Raw genomic sequence first — 17582 nt, forward strand, 5'->3', positions numbered from 1 at the left:
ATCCATTTAGGTTTTTCCTTTCTTTTTGCTATAGGAATTGCCTTTCTGCATTCTTCCCTAGTAACATCTCTGGTTTAAACCCACAGCTCCTCTGGTTCATGGTCATTTTAGTAATGCATGGACTTTAAATTAATCAGAAATGTTTTTTAAATTCTGTATCTTGGCACTAGGATTGTTTTAATATTGTATTCTTCAATTTTACTTTCTTTCAATTTTAAAAAATTGAAATTGAGTATTAAAATTAAAATTTTTAATATTCTTTCAATTTTAAAAATGACCCAGCACAACGCGACACTCTCTTTCCTATGTGTAAATGAGAAAAACAGCAGGAAATGAGGAAAGCTTGAGATTCTGAACTCAACTTGATCTCTGGAGGGTTGCATAACTCAGTGTAGAAGGCTACATTGGAGGAGATGCAAGATAACATTTTAAAGTTCTTCATACGCTATTGAATTTGTATTGGTCCGTTCATATTTGTTGTTGCTGCATGCTATTAAGTCACATCCAGCTTATGGCAACCCTATGGATAAGTGATCTTCAAATGTCTTGTCCTCAGCAGCTCTGTTCAGCTGTTATGAACTAAATTCTATGACTCCATTTAGGGAGTAGATCCATCTCTCTTTTGGTCTTCTTTTCCTGCTGCCTTCAATCTTTTCAAACATTATTGTCTTTTGCAGAGTATCCTGTCTTCTCATTATACAGTGGGGTCTCTACTTAAGAACGTCTCTGCTTAAGAACAATCCAACTTAAGAACAGCTCCATTTGCTAAATTTTGCTTCTACTTGAGAACAGAAATCCAAGATAAGAACAGGAAAAAAAACCTTTCCTGCTCTTTTTTTAACCTTAGGTCATCTTAGGTTAAAAAAATTCTCCCCCTAGTGGTAGAGTACGTATTAACCAGCTTTGCATTAGTTCCTATGGGAACTAATGCTTCAATGTACGAACACACCTCTACATAACAAAAAAACAGCCAGAACGGATTAATTGGTTTTCAGTCCATTCCTATGGGAAATTTTGCTTCAACTTAAGAATGTTTCAACTTATGAACACCATTCCAAAATGGATTAAGTTCTTAAGTAGAGACCCCACTGTATATCCAAAGTAGGGCAGTCTCAGTTTAATCATTTTTACCTCCACTTAGGGTTCAGGGTTGATTTGCTCTGGAAGCCTCTTGTTCATCTTTCTGGCACTCCAGGGTATCTGAAAAGTCCTAGTCCAGAATCATATTTCAAACAAATCACCTTTTCCCTGTCAGATTTCTTTGCTGACCAGCTTTCACATCTGTGCAAAGAGATGATAATATTTATTCATTGTTTAAAATAACTTTTACCCTGCTTTTCTCCTTTAAAAGGATCCAAGAAGGCTTGCATCATTAAAACACAACATTAAAAGTTAAAGTGATGCATATACAGTGGACCCTTGACTTACAGACGGCTTGACTTACAGACTTTTTGAGTTACAGACTTCTCTGGCCGCAAAATTTAGGTTTGACTTGCAGACTAAGATTTGACTTACAGACCAGAAAAAAACCAAAATGGAACAAAAACGGACTGTTACGGGATTAATCAGTTTTCAATGCACTGTAGGTCAATGGAGACTTGACTTACAGACTTTTTGACTTGAGAACTGCCTTCCAATACGGATTAAGTTCTCAAGTCAAGACCCCACTGTACAGTGGGGTCTCTACTTAAGAACTTAATCCGTATTGGAAGGTGGTCCTCAAGTTGAAAAGTTCTTATGTTGAATCTGCATTTCCCATAGGAATGCATTGAAAACCATTTAATCTGTATCTGCTCTTTTCCGTCCATAGAAACTACAGTGGAACCTCTACTTAAGAACTTAATCCATTTTGGAATGGTGTTCATAAGTTGAAACATTCTTAAGTTGAAGCAAAATTTCCCATAGGAATGGACTGAAAACCAATTAATCCGTTCTGGCTGTTTTTTTGTTATGTAGAGGTGTGTTCGTACATTGAAGCATTAGTTCCCATAGGAACTAATGCAAAGCTGGTTAATACGCACTCTACCACTAGGGGGAGAATTTTTTTTAACCTAAGATGACCTAAGGTTAAAAAAAGAGCAGGAAAGTTTTTTTTTCCCTGTTCTTATCTTGGATTTCTGTTTTCAAGTAGAAGCAAAATTTAGCAAATGGAGCTGTTCTTAAGTTGGATTGTTCTTAAGTAGAGACGTTCTTAAGTAGAGACCCCACTGTACAGGCCTCAGGTTCACTGGTAATGGCTACAGGTTCCTTGGCCTAGATCCAGGTTGCCTGGAAGCTACATCTGCCCAGCTTGGTCGTGCTAGAGGGCAGCTCTGCATCTTGAGGTATAAGGGATTCTTTCAGGAATTTGGCGACAGTAGAAATACGCAGAGTTATTGAAGACACAAGTTCTTCTTTGTTGCAAGACGGTTGTATTTACAAGTATTTACAGTTATTTACAGGCAGGCATCTCAACAGCATGGCAGGAACTCTTTATACAATCGGACAGCATGCATGGCAGCAAGTGGTGGAAGAGGAAGAGAAAGACACAAAGACACAGTCCACTTATATACATGTACATGGCATATTTTGTCCAATCAGAAGACAGATGACTTCATCCTTTGCACCTGGTCTTCTTCTGGTTTCAAGACATTGCATCATCTCCAGAGTGATTCAGCATTCTCACATCTGTGCACAATGGCAGCTCGTTAATGATACACTTATACATGTCCAGGCCTACAAAATTTCTATATTCTTACAGATTCACCTTCTAAAATGATAATGTATGGATCCAGATGTGTGTTGAAAAAACAATAACATGCCTTACTACATGTTGTGTGTGTGTTCTCTACTACTGTATCAAGTCAGAATCAACTTATAATGACCCTAATGGGGTTTTAGAGGTAAGTGAGATATTTAAAGAGTGGTTTTACCATTTTCACTCCCCCAGTGAGTTTCCATGGCTTGGTGGGGATTCAATTCCTGTTCTCCAGAGTCCTAGTCCATCACTCTGTTCACTACACCACACTGGGAATCCACATGGTGGGAAGTAACATATAGAGAAGGATACATATCTCCAAATGCATTTATTAGTGTCTTAAATTTTGCTTGCTTTTTGGATAGCTGTAATTCTTATATTTTGATTTAAAGAAATCCTCAGGGCACTTTATCTGCCTTCACCCTGGGACTGTCCTTGAACAGTCAAGTTTGCATCTCAGTTAAATCCAGATTTAAATGTTCAGATAAATCAATATGCCTCCCACTATGCAAAAGTTAATTAAGATGAGGAGAATTATCCAAATCCCTTTCTTTAATAAACTGTTAAATACACTCTAACTGTATTCCTCGAATTTGGATTTGTTAAAAAGAAGCTGCACTCTCCCATCACCACCATCTGTGATTGAAACATAATCATAACACCACTTGTAGAAGAACCAAAGATTAACAAATATGAGGTTGAGAAGAAACAATGAGACAAAAAAAAGGAATATGTTGATGCAAAGACTTGGAAGGGATTGTCAAATTCTTACAGAAACTGCAGTTTCTGATCCAGCTCTACTTAACTGTGTAGTTTCCTGCATGTAGTCTTTGTTATGCTTATCACTGAGCTTTGGATCTGAAGAACAATCTGGTGCATAGCTGATTCAGTACTTTTCGGCCACTTTCCTCCAAGTTTAATCCATTCATCACTTGTGTCTTTATTACTAATTGTAGCATGCTGTTACATTTGTTCTCCATTCTTTTATGACTTTTGTTAGTTCAGCTGGGCTCTGTAGTTCAACACACCCCGTACCAGGCCACAGTAAAACCTGTTTGTAAAAGCCAGCAAGCTGTGAGCATACTGGCCACAAGCTAACAACAGAGCTGAAAATTACCGTATATATGGAAAGTTTCCTTTACCTGGACCCCTCCATGGCAACTTCTGTCAATCTTAGGAAGTATGGACAAATGGCAGTACTGGCTGGGTATGGTGACCCAACAGATCTCTGTGGCACTGGGTTTGGGAAAGCTGTTATGTGGTTTTTGCTTTGTTGTATTTTCTGACTAGTCAGGGGCAGTTCTGCTTCACGGTAGATGCTTCATCCTGCAGCAGTAGGATGAGATACCCTTCTCTTGTTTGGGTCAAAGACCACCAGTGTTCAAGAGCCTGTAAAATTTGCCTAGCCAGAAACTAAAAGAAACAAATGAATTCCAAGTACTGACATGGATGTATATTCCACTTTCAAGTGGTGTTCTCATAAGGTTTGCGTAACTTGGTAAGGTAATTGAAGTTTGCCAAGTTTATCCATGTCACACCTTGCCATGCACGTGGTTACCCATCTGAGATGCGACCCAACACCTTGCCAATTAACCATGGCAGCTTATGCCAAACTTTAACAACAACAACAACCTTTGAACTGCAAAGCTGGAAGGGACCCTATGGATAATTGAATCCAGCCTCCCACAATAAGGCACAGTGGGGAACTAAACTCTCAACCTCTGGCTCCACAGCCAGAGCCCTAAGCCACTGAGTTATGCCAACACCAATACGATTCTGTTGGCATAACATTTGTCTTTTGCTACTTCCAAAGCAGGTCCTGGTAGCCATAATCTTTTTTTTCCCTTTTTCCTTTGCTTTGGGGGATGACCAGCCTTCATCCAGAATTTTGTGGGCTTTACTTGAATCTGGAGTGTTTGTAAAATAGGCCCATTTACATCTGTTAGAAGAATTTGCAGCAGTTTCAGTGCAAACTCCAGAAGATACACTAAAGTTCATGTAAGGTTTTCAGTCATTCTTTGGTGACCTCTCTGTGTAGCATTCCGAGTTATATATGGTGCCCAGACAGGGTGACTGAGTTCTACCTTTGGAGCAGAAGATACCAGCTGCTTTTTGTTGTGTTACAGAGGATGATATAATGGCAATGTCATTTCTGCCAATAATTATCTCCTTCACAGACTTTTCTAGCACTGGGAACTTCCTTAGCCGTGCATCTTCCTTCAGTCACAGTCCAACTCACAAGCACTTCCATATTGATTGCAACAGTTGACCTTAATTTGTTGTTCCTTGAAAAAATAGAGGGAATGGATACTCAGTGGGAAAGTCTCTGTGCTTTTTTTCTTTTGAGATGATGAATATAAAAATTATTTGGAACTGCTGGCCTGGTTAGGAAATTATAGTTGTCCACTGTGTGAATGAGATATAGCAAGAATATACTTCCCCCTTCCTCCTTCCTTTTTTTTTTGTACTCCAGAAGAGAATAAACATAGCCACTTCTGGTTTTAAACTAACCATAGCTCCAAATGGTGGTCTTGGTCTTTAGCCATCCTATTTATCTTAATAGGAAAAAAATGGGAGGATACCTTCAATATGGGCCAAAGCAATCATAGTACCCATCTTAAAAAAAAAAGGACATTCACATTTACCAGGGAAATACCACCCTATCAGTTTGCTATCCATTGTCTAGAGAAGGCCAGGATTAAAAAACAATCTAATAAATAAATAAATAAATAAATAAATAAATAAATAAATAAATAAATAAATAAATAAATAAATAAATAAATAAATAAATGCATACATACATACATACATACATACATACATACATACATACATACATACATACATACATACATACATATGACTGCACATTTTCCTCACCTATGTATTTTGCATGTGCCCTGTTTAGAAGATACTGTATGCAAGTCTGATCGCTGAAGCAAGTATCTCAGCTAAAGTCCTATATTGTAGTGGGAGGGAAAATTGACTAAACAATAAAGCACCAATGCTTCCTCTCTTTTTTTCACATTCTGCCACTCTATCAAAAATACAGAAATGTAACAGAAATAGAATTGGCACTGGCAATGATAATCTGGTCAGTAAATGGAAAAGCTGAGACACAGGAACTGCCCAAATCTGAAGAGCAAAGCATTATGGTAAAGGGCTTGGTCACAAGGAAGGGGATTATGGAGAAGGAAGACCCAAGCACTGTAGATCCTAGAAAGAAGAGCCAATTCTGCTCCCTGGGTAAGGACATGTTGCCCCTCAAAATGGAAGTTTTGTTCAATCCAGAACAGAGAAACAAAGAACAAGACATAGGAGAATATAATTAGGAATAGGAGAAAGGGAAACCCCACATTCTGGCTAAGTTTGGGTTTGACAGCATTCTTCCAGCTAAGAAGAATGAAGTAACAACCCTATTCCCAGTGGCAGCCAGTATGTCAGTACCATGCCATTATGGACTGGTGACTGGGTGAAGTAATGCCAAAAGCACCAAAATCCTATTCCAGTTGACCCTCTCTTATTTTTTAGTTCCCTCACAGGCCCCATTGGAGGGGGCATGGCAATTTGGTTCAGGCCTTACCCTCACAGGGGTCCTTACTTAGCCAAGGGTACATGAATGTCATGCATTCTATGAATAAAAAAAGTTTTTACACACCATTCTTTACATTAAAATACTTTGTAGCCTCTTCTCAAACAATAGGCTGTGCCGTTACAGTATGAAATGGCCCCAACCTCATTTGACCTTGGAATGGCCTGATCCCTCCCCACTTGCATTTACTCAGGATGAACACAAATTTGGAAGCACACAGATGTGATGGGATTGACAGAGTATCTCAGGAGCTTTGCACTTAAACAAGAAAAGTGAAGAGCACTAAGCACAGGTTAGCAAAAGCAACAGAACTATGCCTTTTGTTTCAAAGCTGTTAGAAAAAAACACCAAGAAGACTTCAGTGGAGGGGGATTATCTGCCTGGTTATTCTAAAGAAACTATTGAATGATTGGCAGTAAGAATACTTCAATGTATACTTTGAAAAGGTTAAAAAAAACAACCTTGAATGAGGGTAAACTACACAGCAGGAAAAATGCCTGTGGATCAGATGTAAAGTAACACCCGGAACAACAGGTTTCCCTGGGTTAATTCCCTTCAGCTAACTACACAGGAGCAGGCAGAGAGAGAGGAGGACATAAGCCTTGTTTGCAGCTTGTTAACCTTTTGTATCTTCAATTATCCACACCTGGCACTTGGATCTGCTTCCTTCCATCCTTCCTCTTGCTGTCCTAGTGTTTAGGCTAGCTGACTGATCAAAGATGTAGATGGGAGAGAAGATCAGGAGAGAGAGGGAATGAAGTTGCCCCTTCAGCTTTGCTTCCAACTGAAAACAGGTCTGTTTTGCTTTAACTGTCCAGAATTGCAAGAGGCACAGTTAGAATGGAGCTGCCTTAAAACATCCTCCACTCCACTCCCCCATATGGTCACCTAACTGATCCAGCACTAGATTTTAACCTTTTAAAAAAATTAATAAAAAGGGAAATTACTAATAACAAAAATAAACTAAAATACAAACTCAGTGGTGAATGTACACAATCTTGCTACAGTAACCATTATAACAAAAAACTGTGATCTTTTTTCAAATGGTCACTCATAATTATGTTGAGGAGGGCAATAATTGGCGATATCTGAGTATCGCACCCAATAATTTTTCTAATTTCTTTAAAAGCCAGTACCCATTCTTTCTTTTTGATTTCACACATTCACCACATATACATATAGGTCCCATTTTCCTTTTTGCATCTCCAGCATTGAGGTGAAAGGAAGAGGAAAGGCAGATGAAAGGCACCATGTGTGAGGAGGAAAGGATTCAAATGGTAGCCAGTTTCCCTGTTACTGGAATGGCTTGAAGTACAATATTTACAAACCATTCCACATTGGCTGAAGTGAGCACACCACTTGAAATGATGTGAAGACATTTGATTAAAAAAAAAAGTAGAAAAGCCAGAAGTGGAGTTAAAAACCAATCTTGCCTGCAACCTAACAGTGGGTTTCAATGGGAGGAGGGACCTTTCATAAACTAAAGTGATTTTCTTCCACCACTAACCAAATAGCAAAGTTCTTTTCCCCCACTTCTAGCTCATCTCTTTGGTTCCTGTTTGTTTCACTTCCATTGTTTGTTTGCTCTTGTCGCTTGTTCTCTGATCTCAGACAAAAGAAGACAAGTAATTTTCTGCTCCTGACTTCCAACCATGTGGGGGAAAGGTGGACTCAACCTCTCACATGGTTGAGACTACTATTTTTTCTTTTTTCCTGTCTTTTCTACTTCTGACTGTAACTGAAGATTACAATTATGAATAAAGATTACTTAAGATGTTTCTAGAATGATTTTTTTGTTACACACAGCGCTGGTTCCTGTGATGGTGCGGATGCTGAATATGTGGGCTACTTCGTTTTCTGTCTCTCACACACACATACTCACACACATTTTTCCCCTGTTGCCATTTGGTTGATAAATATTGGGCAGGGCAGCCTGGTATACAGCCTCTCCCTCAGCTACTGTTGTCTTAAGCTAAGAGGAGAAGGAGATATTTATGAACCATTAAAATATGGTTCCAAAACTAGTGGTTGCCCTAATCATTTTGAGTCCTGAAAATATTTAAGACCTTTCACCTTCTTATAACAATTGGAAGTCAGATAATTTTTAAACATTCTATATGCATTTCTGCGTGAAACAGGATAGTTCTGTGTTTGAACATTCTCCAGACCCTGTCCTTGGTATTTATTTGACCAAAGAGTCATGCCAGACTCTGGGTTGTTGGCTACTTCTTATGTATGTTCCTGAAGAAGGCCCTCACAGCCCATGATCCGTTCTGAGTGTTGAGAAGAGGAGGCCATTTTTCAGAGTTTTTGTTTGGCTATTTTCTTCTTCTAGGGAAAGTTTGCCACATACTTTTCCATTACATGCCTTTTCATGACCTTTCTGCTCCAGCAAAAAAGAGTTAGTGAAGCGAATGGGCTCTGATTCTTCTGCTTGCACAAAAGATGGGATTGTTGGCAGCCATGTGGCACAGAAAGCATCTAATTGAGTCAACATTTTCTGCATGGGCCCTGATTGTGTTTTCTTCTCCAGAATATAGCACAGCATTATAGTAGCCCTCTTCCCCCAAAATCCCTCTTTTACTCTATCAAAAAAAGTCCATTGTTTTATCTCAAGAGACAGGGGCTGGCTGAATGAGCATGTAGTTTCAGATAATTTTCAGAACAAGTGTCCCACATGCAGTAATTGAGAGGGAAACAGTGAGTGGATTAATCAAACAAGAGACATATCACAAAGGGCTTTGGTATATTCCAGATGCAACATTTGTTCCACCTAAGAATCAGCTTATACACTGATTTTATTAAAATGTTCTTGACATCCAAACAAAGTTCTGATTTCACTTTGTAGTCCTTTTGTTTTTCACAATTTCCTACAAATTTGTCCCTCCTAAAATTATTTTTTACATTTCTCTCTCTCTCTCTCTCTCTCTCTCTCTCTCTCTCTGTGTGTGTGTGTGTGTGTGTGTGTGTGTGTGTGTGTATGTATGTATGTATGTATGTATGTATGTATGTATGTATGTATGTATGTATGTATGTATGTATGTATGTATGTATGTATGTATGTATGTATGTATGTATGTATTTTAGTGCTAAGGCTCTTCCCAAGCCATGTCCTCAAGTGGCAACTCGTTTTCAAAGTTTTCTAGGGAGAGAGTAATCCGAGGTGGTTTACACTTCCCTTCTTCTGGGGTATCCTGGGATGTGCAGCTTGTCTGAAGCCACACAAGGCTGGCTCTTCTGGGATGTACAGTAGGGAATTGTACTACCAACCTGTGGCTCTGCATCCAGATACTTAACTCACTGAACTATCCAGTCAGCTTTTCCAAGCATTAGCACTAAAACAGTGGTCATTAAAGGAGATACAGGCACATGTAAACTGTGGGTAACCAGAATAGCTATGGCCTTGTTCATCAGAGCTGCATGAATTGCTATAATTATTGGTGTACATGAGGGCATTCTGCAAGCCAATTCAAAAATTGTGGTGCCACAAAACAAAACAAAAATATAACTATGAAACTGGACCTTGGATCAGCACAAATTTTGGCACAGATGTAACAGAACATTTGCTCTTGCTCTGTGCCAGTTTTGGGGATGTATGGGCAAAGCGTTTTCAGGTTATAATTTATTTAAAAGGAACACTGTTCTATCTTCATGCAGAACTAAGCAGCCTTGAGCTCAGCCAATTCAAAACAGATTAAATACATTGATAAGACCAATTTTGCAGACCTGGAAAATTTTTTTCATTTCTAAGGAATTCAGGCATTCATGGTTCTAATTCACATATTGAAAGTAGTGATCTTAAAGCAAGGTAACTATGAGTTTCTGGGCTTTCTCTTATAAATTGCTAACATTCTAAATGGTAAGATCTTTTGAAAATGCCACTCAGAACCTCATTCAATGATTGGCAAAAATTTAACTCCTTCCTGGCCAAATAATTTTAACTTCTTCTTATGAAGATATTGAAAAAGACATTTTAAAAATATAGTCAATAATATTCAGCAGTTCACTTATTTAAGCTCTGAAAGAACTGTTTATTTATTTATTTATTTTTTGCTGCATGAGAAATGGTTAACTGATGAAAAAAGGAGCCAGCTTCTAGGATTTTCCCTTACATGTTGTCACTTCACGAATGTTGTTGTTAACATTCAGACTGCCCTTTGCTATGTAAAGCTTGGCATCTTTTTTCCTGCTGGCAACAGGATATTGTGCAGCTATATCAAGCCATTTCCTGTCTTTCTGAATCATGGGTACAGAAGCACAATATCCCACATTAATAAACCATAGGGTTTTTTAAAAAAAGAATTTAACTATGCTTTCCACCTTGCTCTGAATGGAAGTGATATGAAGCTATTGTAGCTAAGAGCAACCTGGATCTTCTCCACAAAGGGTTGCATTTCTAACAGAATTACAAGGGTGCCAATATTTTTGGCCCTGACTATATATGCTGCCTTTCTCCTAGAGGATCCAGGGTGGCTTACAGTATTAAAAGAAACACAATTAAAAACCAAATATTAAATTAATATAATATTTTAAAAAAGAAAAATAATGTTTTATATTTTATAGTACAATTTTAAATTCAGTAAGACATTATAATGCAATTAAAAGGAGGGAAAGAAGGAATAGCATTCCTAAGTGTGGCAACTACGTCCAAAGCTTAGGTAAAATAGCTGCTAGCACAAATATGCAACATGACCTGCTCATGCAAAACAAGGCACACTCTTTCCACCCGCACTGCTGATTCTTGTTCAAAATATCCTCATATCACCACCTGTGTTTGGTATGGATGTAATTTCCAGAGAGTAATAGGCAGCTGCAGGCACAATGGAACAAATCTGCTGGAGGTTCTTAGGCACACATAAGACGACTCAATGACACCACTCATTAGTGGCCAGGGAATGATTAGGAAGCTTGCATTGTAACAAAGTTATCCTGAGGTTTAAATATCCTCTGAATTTTCTTGCCTTCTGGGGATAGCTTGATGCACTAATGCACTTTGCAAGACAGAATTTCCCAATATCTCTGTAACATCTTACAGTATTTTAATGATGTATTCATAGTTTTTGTGTGGAAGTCTTGCTCTGAACTGGATGGAACAAAGAAAGTGTAGTTAGGCTACAACAAATCCCTCTATTTACAGGTGTTCTCTGGGATTTCACTGTTGAATATCCCACACTTGGTAACTAAATTACTGTCTAGTAGTTCTGAGGTTAAATTTCTTAATGTGTTTCAGCAAGTATCTCTTTAACACATATGATCTAAACACATGAGATAGAAGGAAATAAGCTCCACTATAGTTATACTCCATGAAAACACTGACATAAACCCCAGATTGTCCCTGATATTCGATTTATGACCTGTCTTTGTGCCTCTTTGGCACATGAATAAGACAGCTACAGATGATGATGATGTTCCTAAATGTAGGGGGGTTTGTTGTTGTTGTTTAGTCATTTAGTCATGTCCAACTCTTCGTAACCCCATGGACCGGAGCACACCAGGCCCTCCTGTCTTCCACTGCCTCCCGGAGTTTGGTCAGATTCATGTTCGTAGCTTCGATGACACTATCCAACCATCTCATCCTCTGTTGTCCCCTTCTCCTCCTGCCTTCACACTTTCCTAACATCATGATCTTTTCCAGGGAGTCTTCTCTTCTCATGAGATGGCCAAAGGATTGGAGCCTCAGCTTCAGGATCTGTCCTTCCAGTGAGCACTCAAGGTTGATTTCCTTCAGAATGGATAGATTTGTTCTCCTTGCAGTCCAGGGGACTCTCAAGAGCCTCCTCCAGCACCACAATTCAAAAGCATCAATTCTTCAGTGGTCAGTTTTCTTTATGGTCCAGCTCTCGCTTCCATACATCACTAGTGGAAAACCATACCTTTGACTATGCGGACTTTTGTTGGCAAGATGATGTCTCTGCTTTTTAAGATGCTGTCAAGATTTGTCATCGCTTTCCTCTCAAGAAGCAGGAGTCCTTTCACATCTGCTGTCTCCATCTGCAGTGATCATGGATCCCAGGAAAGTAAAATCTGTCACTGCCTCCCTATCTTCCCCTTCTATTTGCCAGGACGTGATGGGGCCAGTGGCCATGATCTTAGGGGTTTTTTTTAATGTTGAGCTTCAGACCATTTTTGCACTCTCCTTTTTCACCCTCATTAAGAGGTTCGTTAATTCCTCCTCACTTTCTGCCATCAGAGTGGCATCATTTGCATATCGGAAATTTGATATTTCTTCCAGCAATCTTCCAGCAATCTTGATTCTGGCTTGGGATTCGTCCAGTCCTGCCTTTTGCATGATACATTCTGCATATAAGTTAAATAAGCAGGGGGAAAATATATAGCCTTGTACTCCTTTCCCAATTTTGAACCAATCAGTTGTTCCATATTCAGTTCTAACTGTTGCTTCCTGTCCCACATATAGGTTTCTCAGGAGATGGATAAGGTGGTCAGGCACGCCCATTTCTTTAAGGACTTGCCATAGTTTGTTGTGGTCCACACAATCAAAGGCTTTTGCATAGTCAATGAAGCAGAAGTAGATATTTTTCTGGAACTCTCCGGCTTTCTCCATAATCCAGAGCATGCTAGCAATTTGGTCTCTATTTCCTCTGCCCCTTCGAAATCCAGCTTGTACTTCTGGGAGTTCTCGGTCCACACACTGCTGAAGCCTGTCTTGTAGGATTTTGAGCATAACCTTGCTAGCGTGTGTAATGAATGCAATTGTTACGGTAGTTGGAGCATTCTTTGACACTGCCCTTCTTTGGGATTGGGATGTAGAGTGAGTGATCTTTTCCAATCCTCTGGCCACTGCTGAGTTTTCCAAACTTGCTGGCATATTGACTGTAGCACCTTAACAGCGTCATCTTTTAAGATTTTAAATAGTTCAACTGGAATCCCATCACCTCCACTGGCCTTGTTGTTAGCCAGGTTTTCCAAGGCCCACTTGACTTCACTCTCCAGGATGTCTGGCTCAAGGTCAGTAGCCACACTATCTGGGTTGTCTGGGACATACAGGTTTTTCTGGTATAATTCCTCTACAATATCCTTTCTGCCTCTTTTATCTTCTGTGGAATCCAGGACATCTTTATTTAACAAAGCACCACATTTTAGCAATTAATCAATGAATATTCATTGATTCATTGTTTCAACAAATTTTAGCAATTAATCAATGAATATTCATTGATTCATTGTTCAAACAAAATGGCCTGCTGAACAGATGATTGGCAGGACATTGACAAGCAAGCTGGCAGCAGGAAGGGAAACCTCAGTTTTCCTTCCGGCCTGCCTGTGTGTCAATGTCCCACCAATCAGCTTATTGGTGGGACATTGACAAGCAGGCTGTGGGAAGGGAAACTGGGGGTTTCCTTCACATAGCCAGCCTGCATGAAGGGACAAATAAAAATGGGTAAATATTAATCCCTTTTTTTGGGGGTGGGGGAAGTCCAGATCTGACAAACATGAGGGGATGAATATCTCACCAACCAGTGATATGTCACGAATATCATGATTCATATTTTTTTGTCCCCATGTCTATTAGAAACTCTTAAAGGGTTTTATAAGGATGATCAATGCAAACCAAATCCTTTAAAAATTCAGGCCTGTGTTTTTCACCTAATATATGGAGGAACTGCAAAGAAATTGCAAGTAGCCAAGAGTCCGTGTACAGCTAGAGAGCACTGCTACTTTCCAAATATTTAGGCATTACTTTGGACCAACCCTAACAGTTCCACAAGAGGAGACCAGACTAGGTCTATGGAAAGCTGGAAGTACTCATCTAGCAGAATGGCTCAGACCAGCTCAGTAGCTAGTGCCAAGGTGGATGGGATGTGTAGAAGTCTTTCATCAGATTATAAAATAGTGTTGGGTGATCTAAGGAATCTAGTTTAGAGAAAGTGAAACATATTTATCTGCTGAAGTAACAATATGTGAATGTGGAGAAAAATCCGATCACACAACCTCTATATCTATGTTCATTATGTCCTGCAGTGTTCAGAGAAGATAAAATCAGGGAGAGATATAATAAAACTGAGGTAGCATGATTTTCGTCCAACATTATTTATTTCTTCTACTATATAATCATATATAGTCCTGTTCTTTATTTATTTCTTTATTTATTGTTTTGACCTATATACTGCCAAACTGAGCACTTTTACAGCATAACTATGCTAGAATTACAACATAATTATGCAAAAATATCCTCATTTAAAGTTTTTAATGGATTTTTATGTTATATGGGTGAATATTTATACAATCAATGTGTAAATTGAAACCCTTTAACATTAATTAATTACCTACATTACTTAGTAAGTAAGTAAGTAAGTAAGTAAGTAAGTAAGTAAGTAAGTAAGTAAGTAAGTAAGTAAGTAAGTAAGTAAGTAAGTAAGTAAGTAAGTAAGTAAGTAAGGAGTGCACCTAGCAACACCCTACTCTTCTTTTTCTTATTTAATTCCTGCAGCTTTTGATTCATGACCTGTACTGGTTGCTTGATGCATTGAGTGGTCTTGTGGCTGATGGATTAAGTTACCAATATAGCACACAGCAGGGAGCGCACAGAGAGATACAGAGAGAAAAGCCCTGCCCAGAACTGACTGAGAGAGCAGTGCTAAGGAGCAACAGCAGATAAAAGATCCCTGATACCAGCCAGTCAGCCAGCCAGCCTGTAGCTGCCGCGAGCTAGCGAGTAAATGGTTTTTTTCGTTTTCTACACAATTTCTTCTGTATTTGAGGAGACATATTTTCTTGTTTCAATCTTGCTAACCAGAAGAGAACATTTTACGGATCTTTGGAGCTGGAGACAATGTGGCAGGTGCCATGAAAAGAGCAATTGAAGATTAAACATGTATGGGAATTATCCACACTTCATTAAGTTTTCCACAGGCTTCGGGAGTAAGTATTTCAAAAAAGGTTTCTGGCTTTCAGTAGAAATAGGGCTTCAAAGGTCTAGGCACAGATACATGCAAAAGTGCGGGAGGGTGCTCATTGTATTTCTGACCTTATCAAGTAAAAGAGAACACATTGTTTGCAACTTTAAAACAAAAACTTTTTTCTAATTGTAGAGCAGCTTCCAAGGTACTGAATTAATGGAGTTCATGCAGCACGTGTCCTTTCTGTAAAGTCTAATGTGAGGATTAGTATGCTGTCTTGTATTTAACTGTAATATTAACATACGTACCATGGCAATCCTGCCAAATAGTCTCCTGTTAAAAACAGATGGATGAAAAGCATTGTTTTGTTTCTGTCTTCCCAACCAAAGATTAGGAAAACCTCTCCTTTGCTCAATTGTAGATTCCCTAGTCTGTCATTGCTCACTGATGCCTAAACAAGTCGTCTAGAAGTCCTACATATTGTACTGCACGGCATCAAGACATTTATCTCACTAAAGGAAGCTATCATACTGGAAAAGAGGTCCCTGAACCCACATTTCTATTTTGATTGTGAAGGATATTTCAGTCATGGTAACCTGAAGTGGGACAGTCCAGGCACAGAATGAACCTCAGATGGGGTCTAAACTTGAGAGTTTAGAAAAAGGAAGAGCGCATGTCCTGAATACATTTAGCTTTGATTTGCTGAGTAATCCTACTCAGGAAGCATATAGTTAAGCCGAATATATGATATGAATTTGAGAAAGAGAGATGTGTGTGTGTGTGTGTGTGTGTGTGTGTGTGTGTGTGTATGTGTGTGTGTGTGTGTGTGTGTGTGTGTGTGTGTGTGTGTGTGTGTGTGTGTGCGCACATTGATATTACAATGGCAGATCCATGTCATCATAACATCTAATTAAAGCTGACTTCATCAACTTTGTTCTCCTGCCCACCATCTGTAAAATGGGAATGCTTAATGACTTGCCTGAGAGGGCCGTAACATGACATCACGTTTGTAAGGCATTTTCAATGTTAGAAGGGCTGTGCAAATGTACATCTCAGGGTCAAAAGCATATGTTCAAAAAAATCTGTTTCTAGAAGGAGCATGTCATCAGCTGGTGAAAAAAGAGAAGCACTGGTGTCATCCAGATTATCTCTAGAAGGCAAAAAAAATGTTTCAATTCCTTTGACTCTAATTCTGGAGCCACACATAACAATGCGGATAATCTTGCTAGGGAGAGAATTGATATTCTCAATTTGTTCTTGTCTTCTGCTTAGTTGTTTATTATTATTATTATTATTATTATTATTATTATTATTATTATTATTATTATTATTATTATTATTATTATTATTATTATTATTATTATTATTATTATACTGGCATTATACAACAGATACAGTTTTAAACAAAAACCTAAGTATCTATTAAATATTGACACAGTATGTATGCTGTTCCAAATATTGCCATATTTGCAACTGCTTATAGTACTGTGTGAAATTTCTTCTTATTGTTCCCAAAACCCCAATGACTGCAGGGACTACTGAAGTATGTTTCATCCACAAGCAAGATGTTTGGATTGTCGGATGTCTGTATTTTCTTAGTTTTTCAAATTCTTTATTTTCAACTCTGGCATCCCCCAGAATTGCAATGTCAATGATCCAGACATTTCTTTGTTCTATTACTATATGTCTGGTGTGTTGTGTTCAAGGTGTCAGTCCATTTGGATCCAGAAATCCCATAAGATATTGATTTCCTCATTTTCTGACACCTTCTCTACCTGATGTTCCCATGGGTTTTGGAGGCTGGCAAGTTATTATTTTTTTTTTTTGCATATTGACCAGTGCACTAACTTTGCCACTCTATCATGTCTAACTTTGTAATCTGTTTGTGCAATCTTTGGACATTAGCAGATGCGGTGTGACACAGTTTCATCTTTTTCTTTTCGACATTTGGTATTAGCACTAACTCCTTGGATCTTAGCTTTCATCACATTGGCTTGGCATGCTTCTTCTTGTGCAGCAAAAATCAGGCCTTTGGTTTATTTCTTAAGGGTCCCCAGTTTTAGCCATGTCCATGTTGAATTATGATCATGCTTTCCATCAATATTTCTCAGGTGTTGTCCATGTAGTGGTTTATTTTTCCAGCTATTTAATTTCTTTTCAAATTGTTTTTTCTCATATTGAGTATTTGTTTCTGTTGTTTTCAAAATATTCTCCATTTCACTGCTTTCATTAATGTTTCTCTGCTTGCACTGATATAATCATTTAGGTTTCTTTTTTCTTCCTCTACCCCCTCCTGTATTTGCAGTAATCCACAGCCTCTGATTTTTCGTGGGAAACATATTCTGTCCCCATCGCTTTTTGGGATGTAGTGTGTGATGCATGTGTGACAACCCCAGAC

General features: G+C 38.6%; 1 protein-coding gene across 1 annotated transcript in view; it reads left to right on the plus strand.

The window, feature by feature from the left end:
• Window positions 1–14909: 14909 nt before the first annotated feature.
• RXRG (retinoid X receptor gamma) overlaps window positions 14910–17582 on the plus strand; it is a 47103-nt gene continuing 44430 nt past the window's right edge. Inside the window, exon 1 of the mRNA XM_020814814.3 lies at window positions 14910–15206. Within this exon, the coding sequence (XP_020670473.3) occupies window positions 15158–15206 (49 nt within the window). The 5' untranslated portion in view covers window positions 14910–15157. The remainder of the gene's footprint in view (window positions 15207–17582) is intronic.

Source organism: Pogona vitticeps, chromosome 4 (genome assembly GCF_051106095.1).
Source record: "Pogona vitticeps strain Pit_001003342236 chromosome 4, PviZW2.1, whole genome shotgun sequence".
In the NCBI taxonomy this organism is placed as follows: domain Eukaryota; kingdom Metazoa; phylum Chordata; class Lepidosauria; order Squamata; family Agamidae; genus Pogona; species Pogona vitticeps.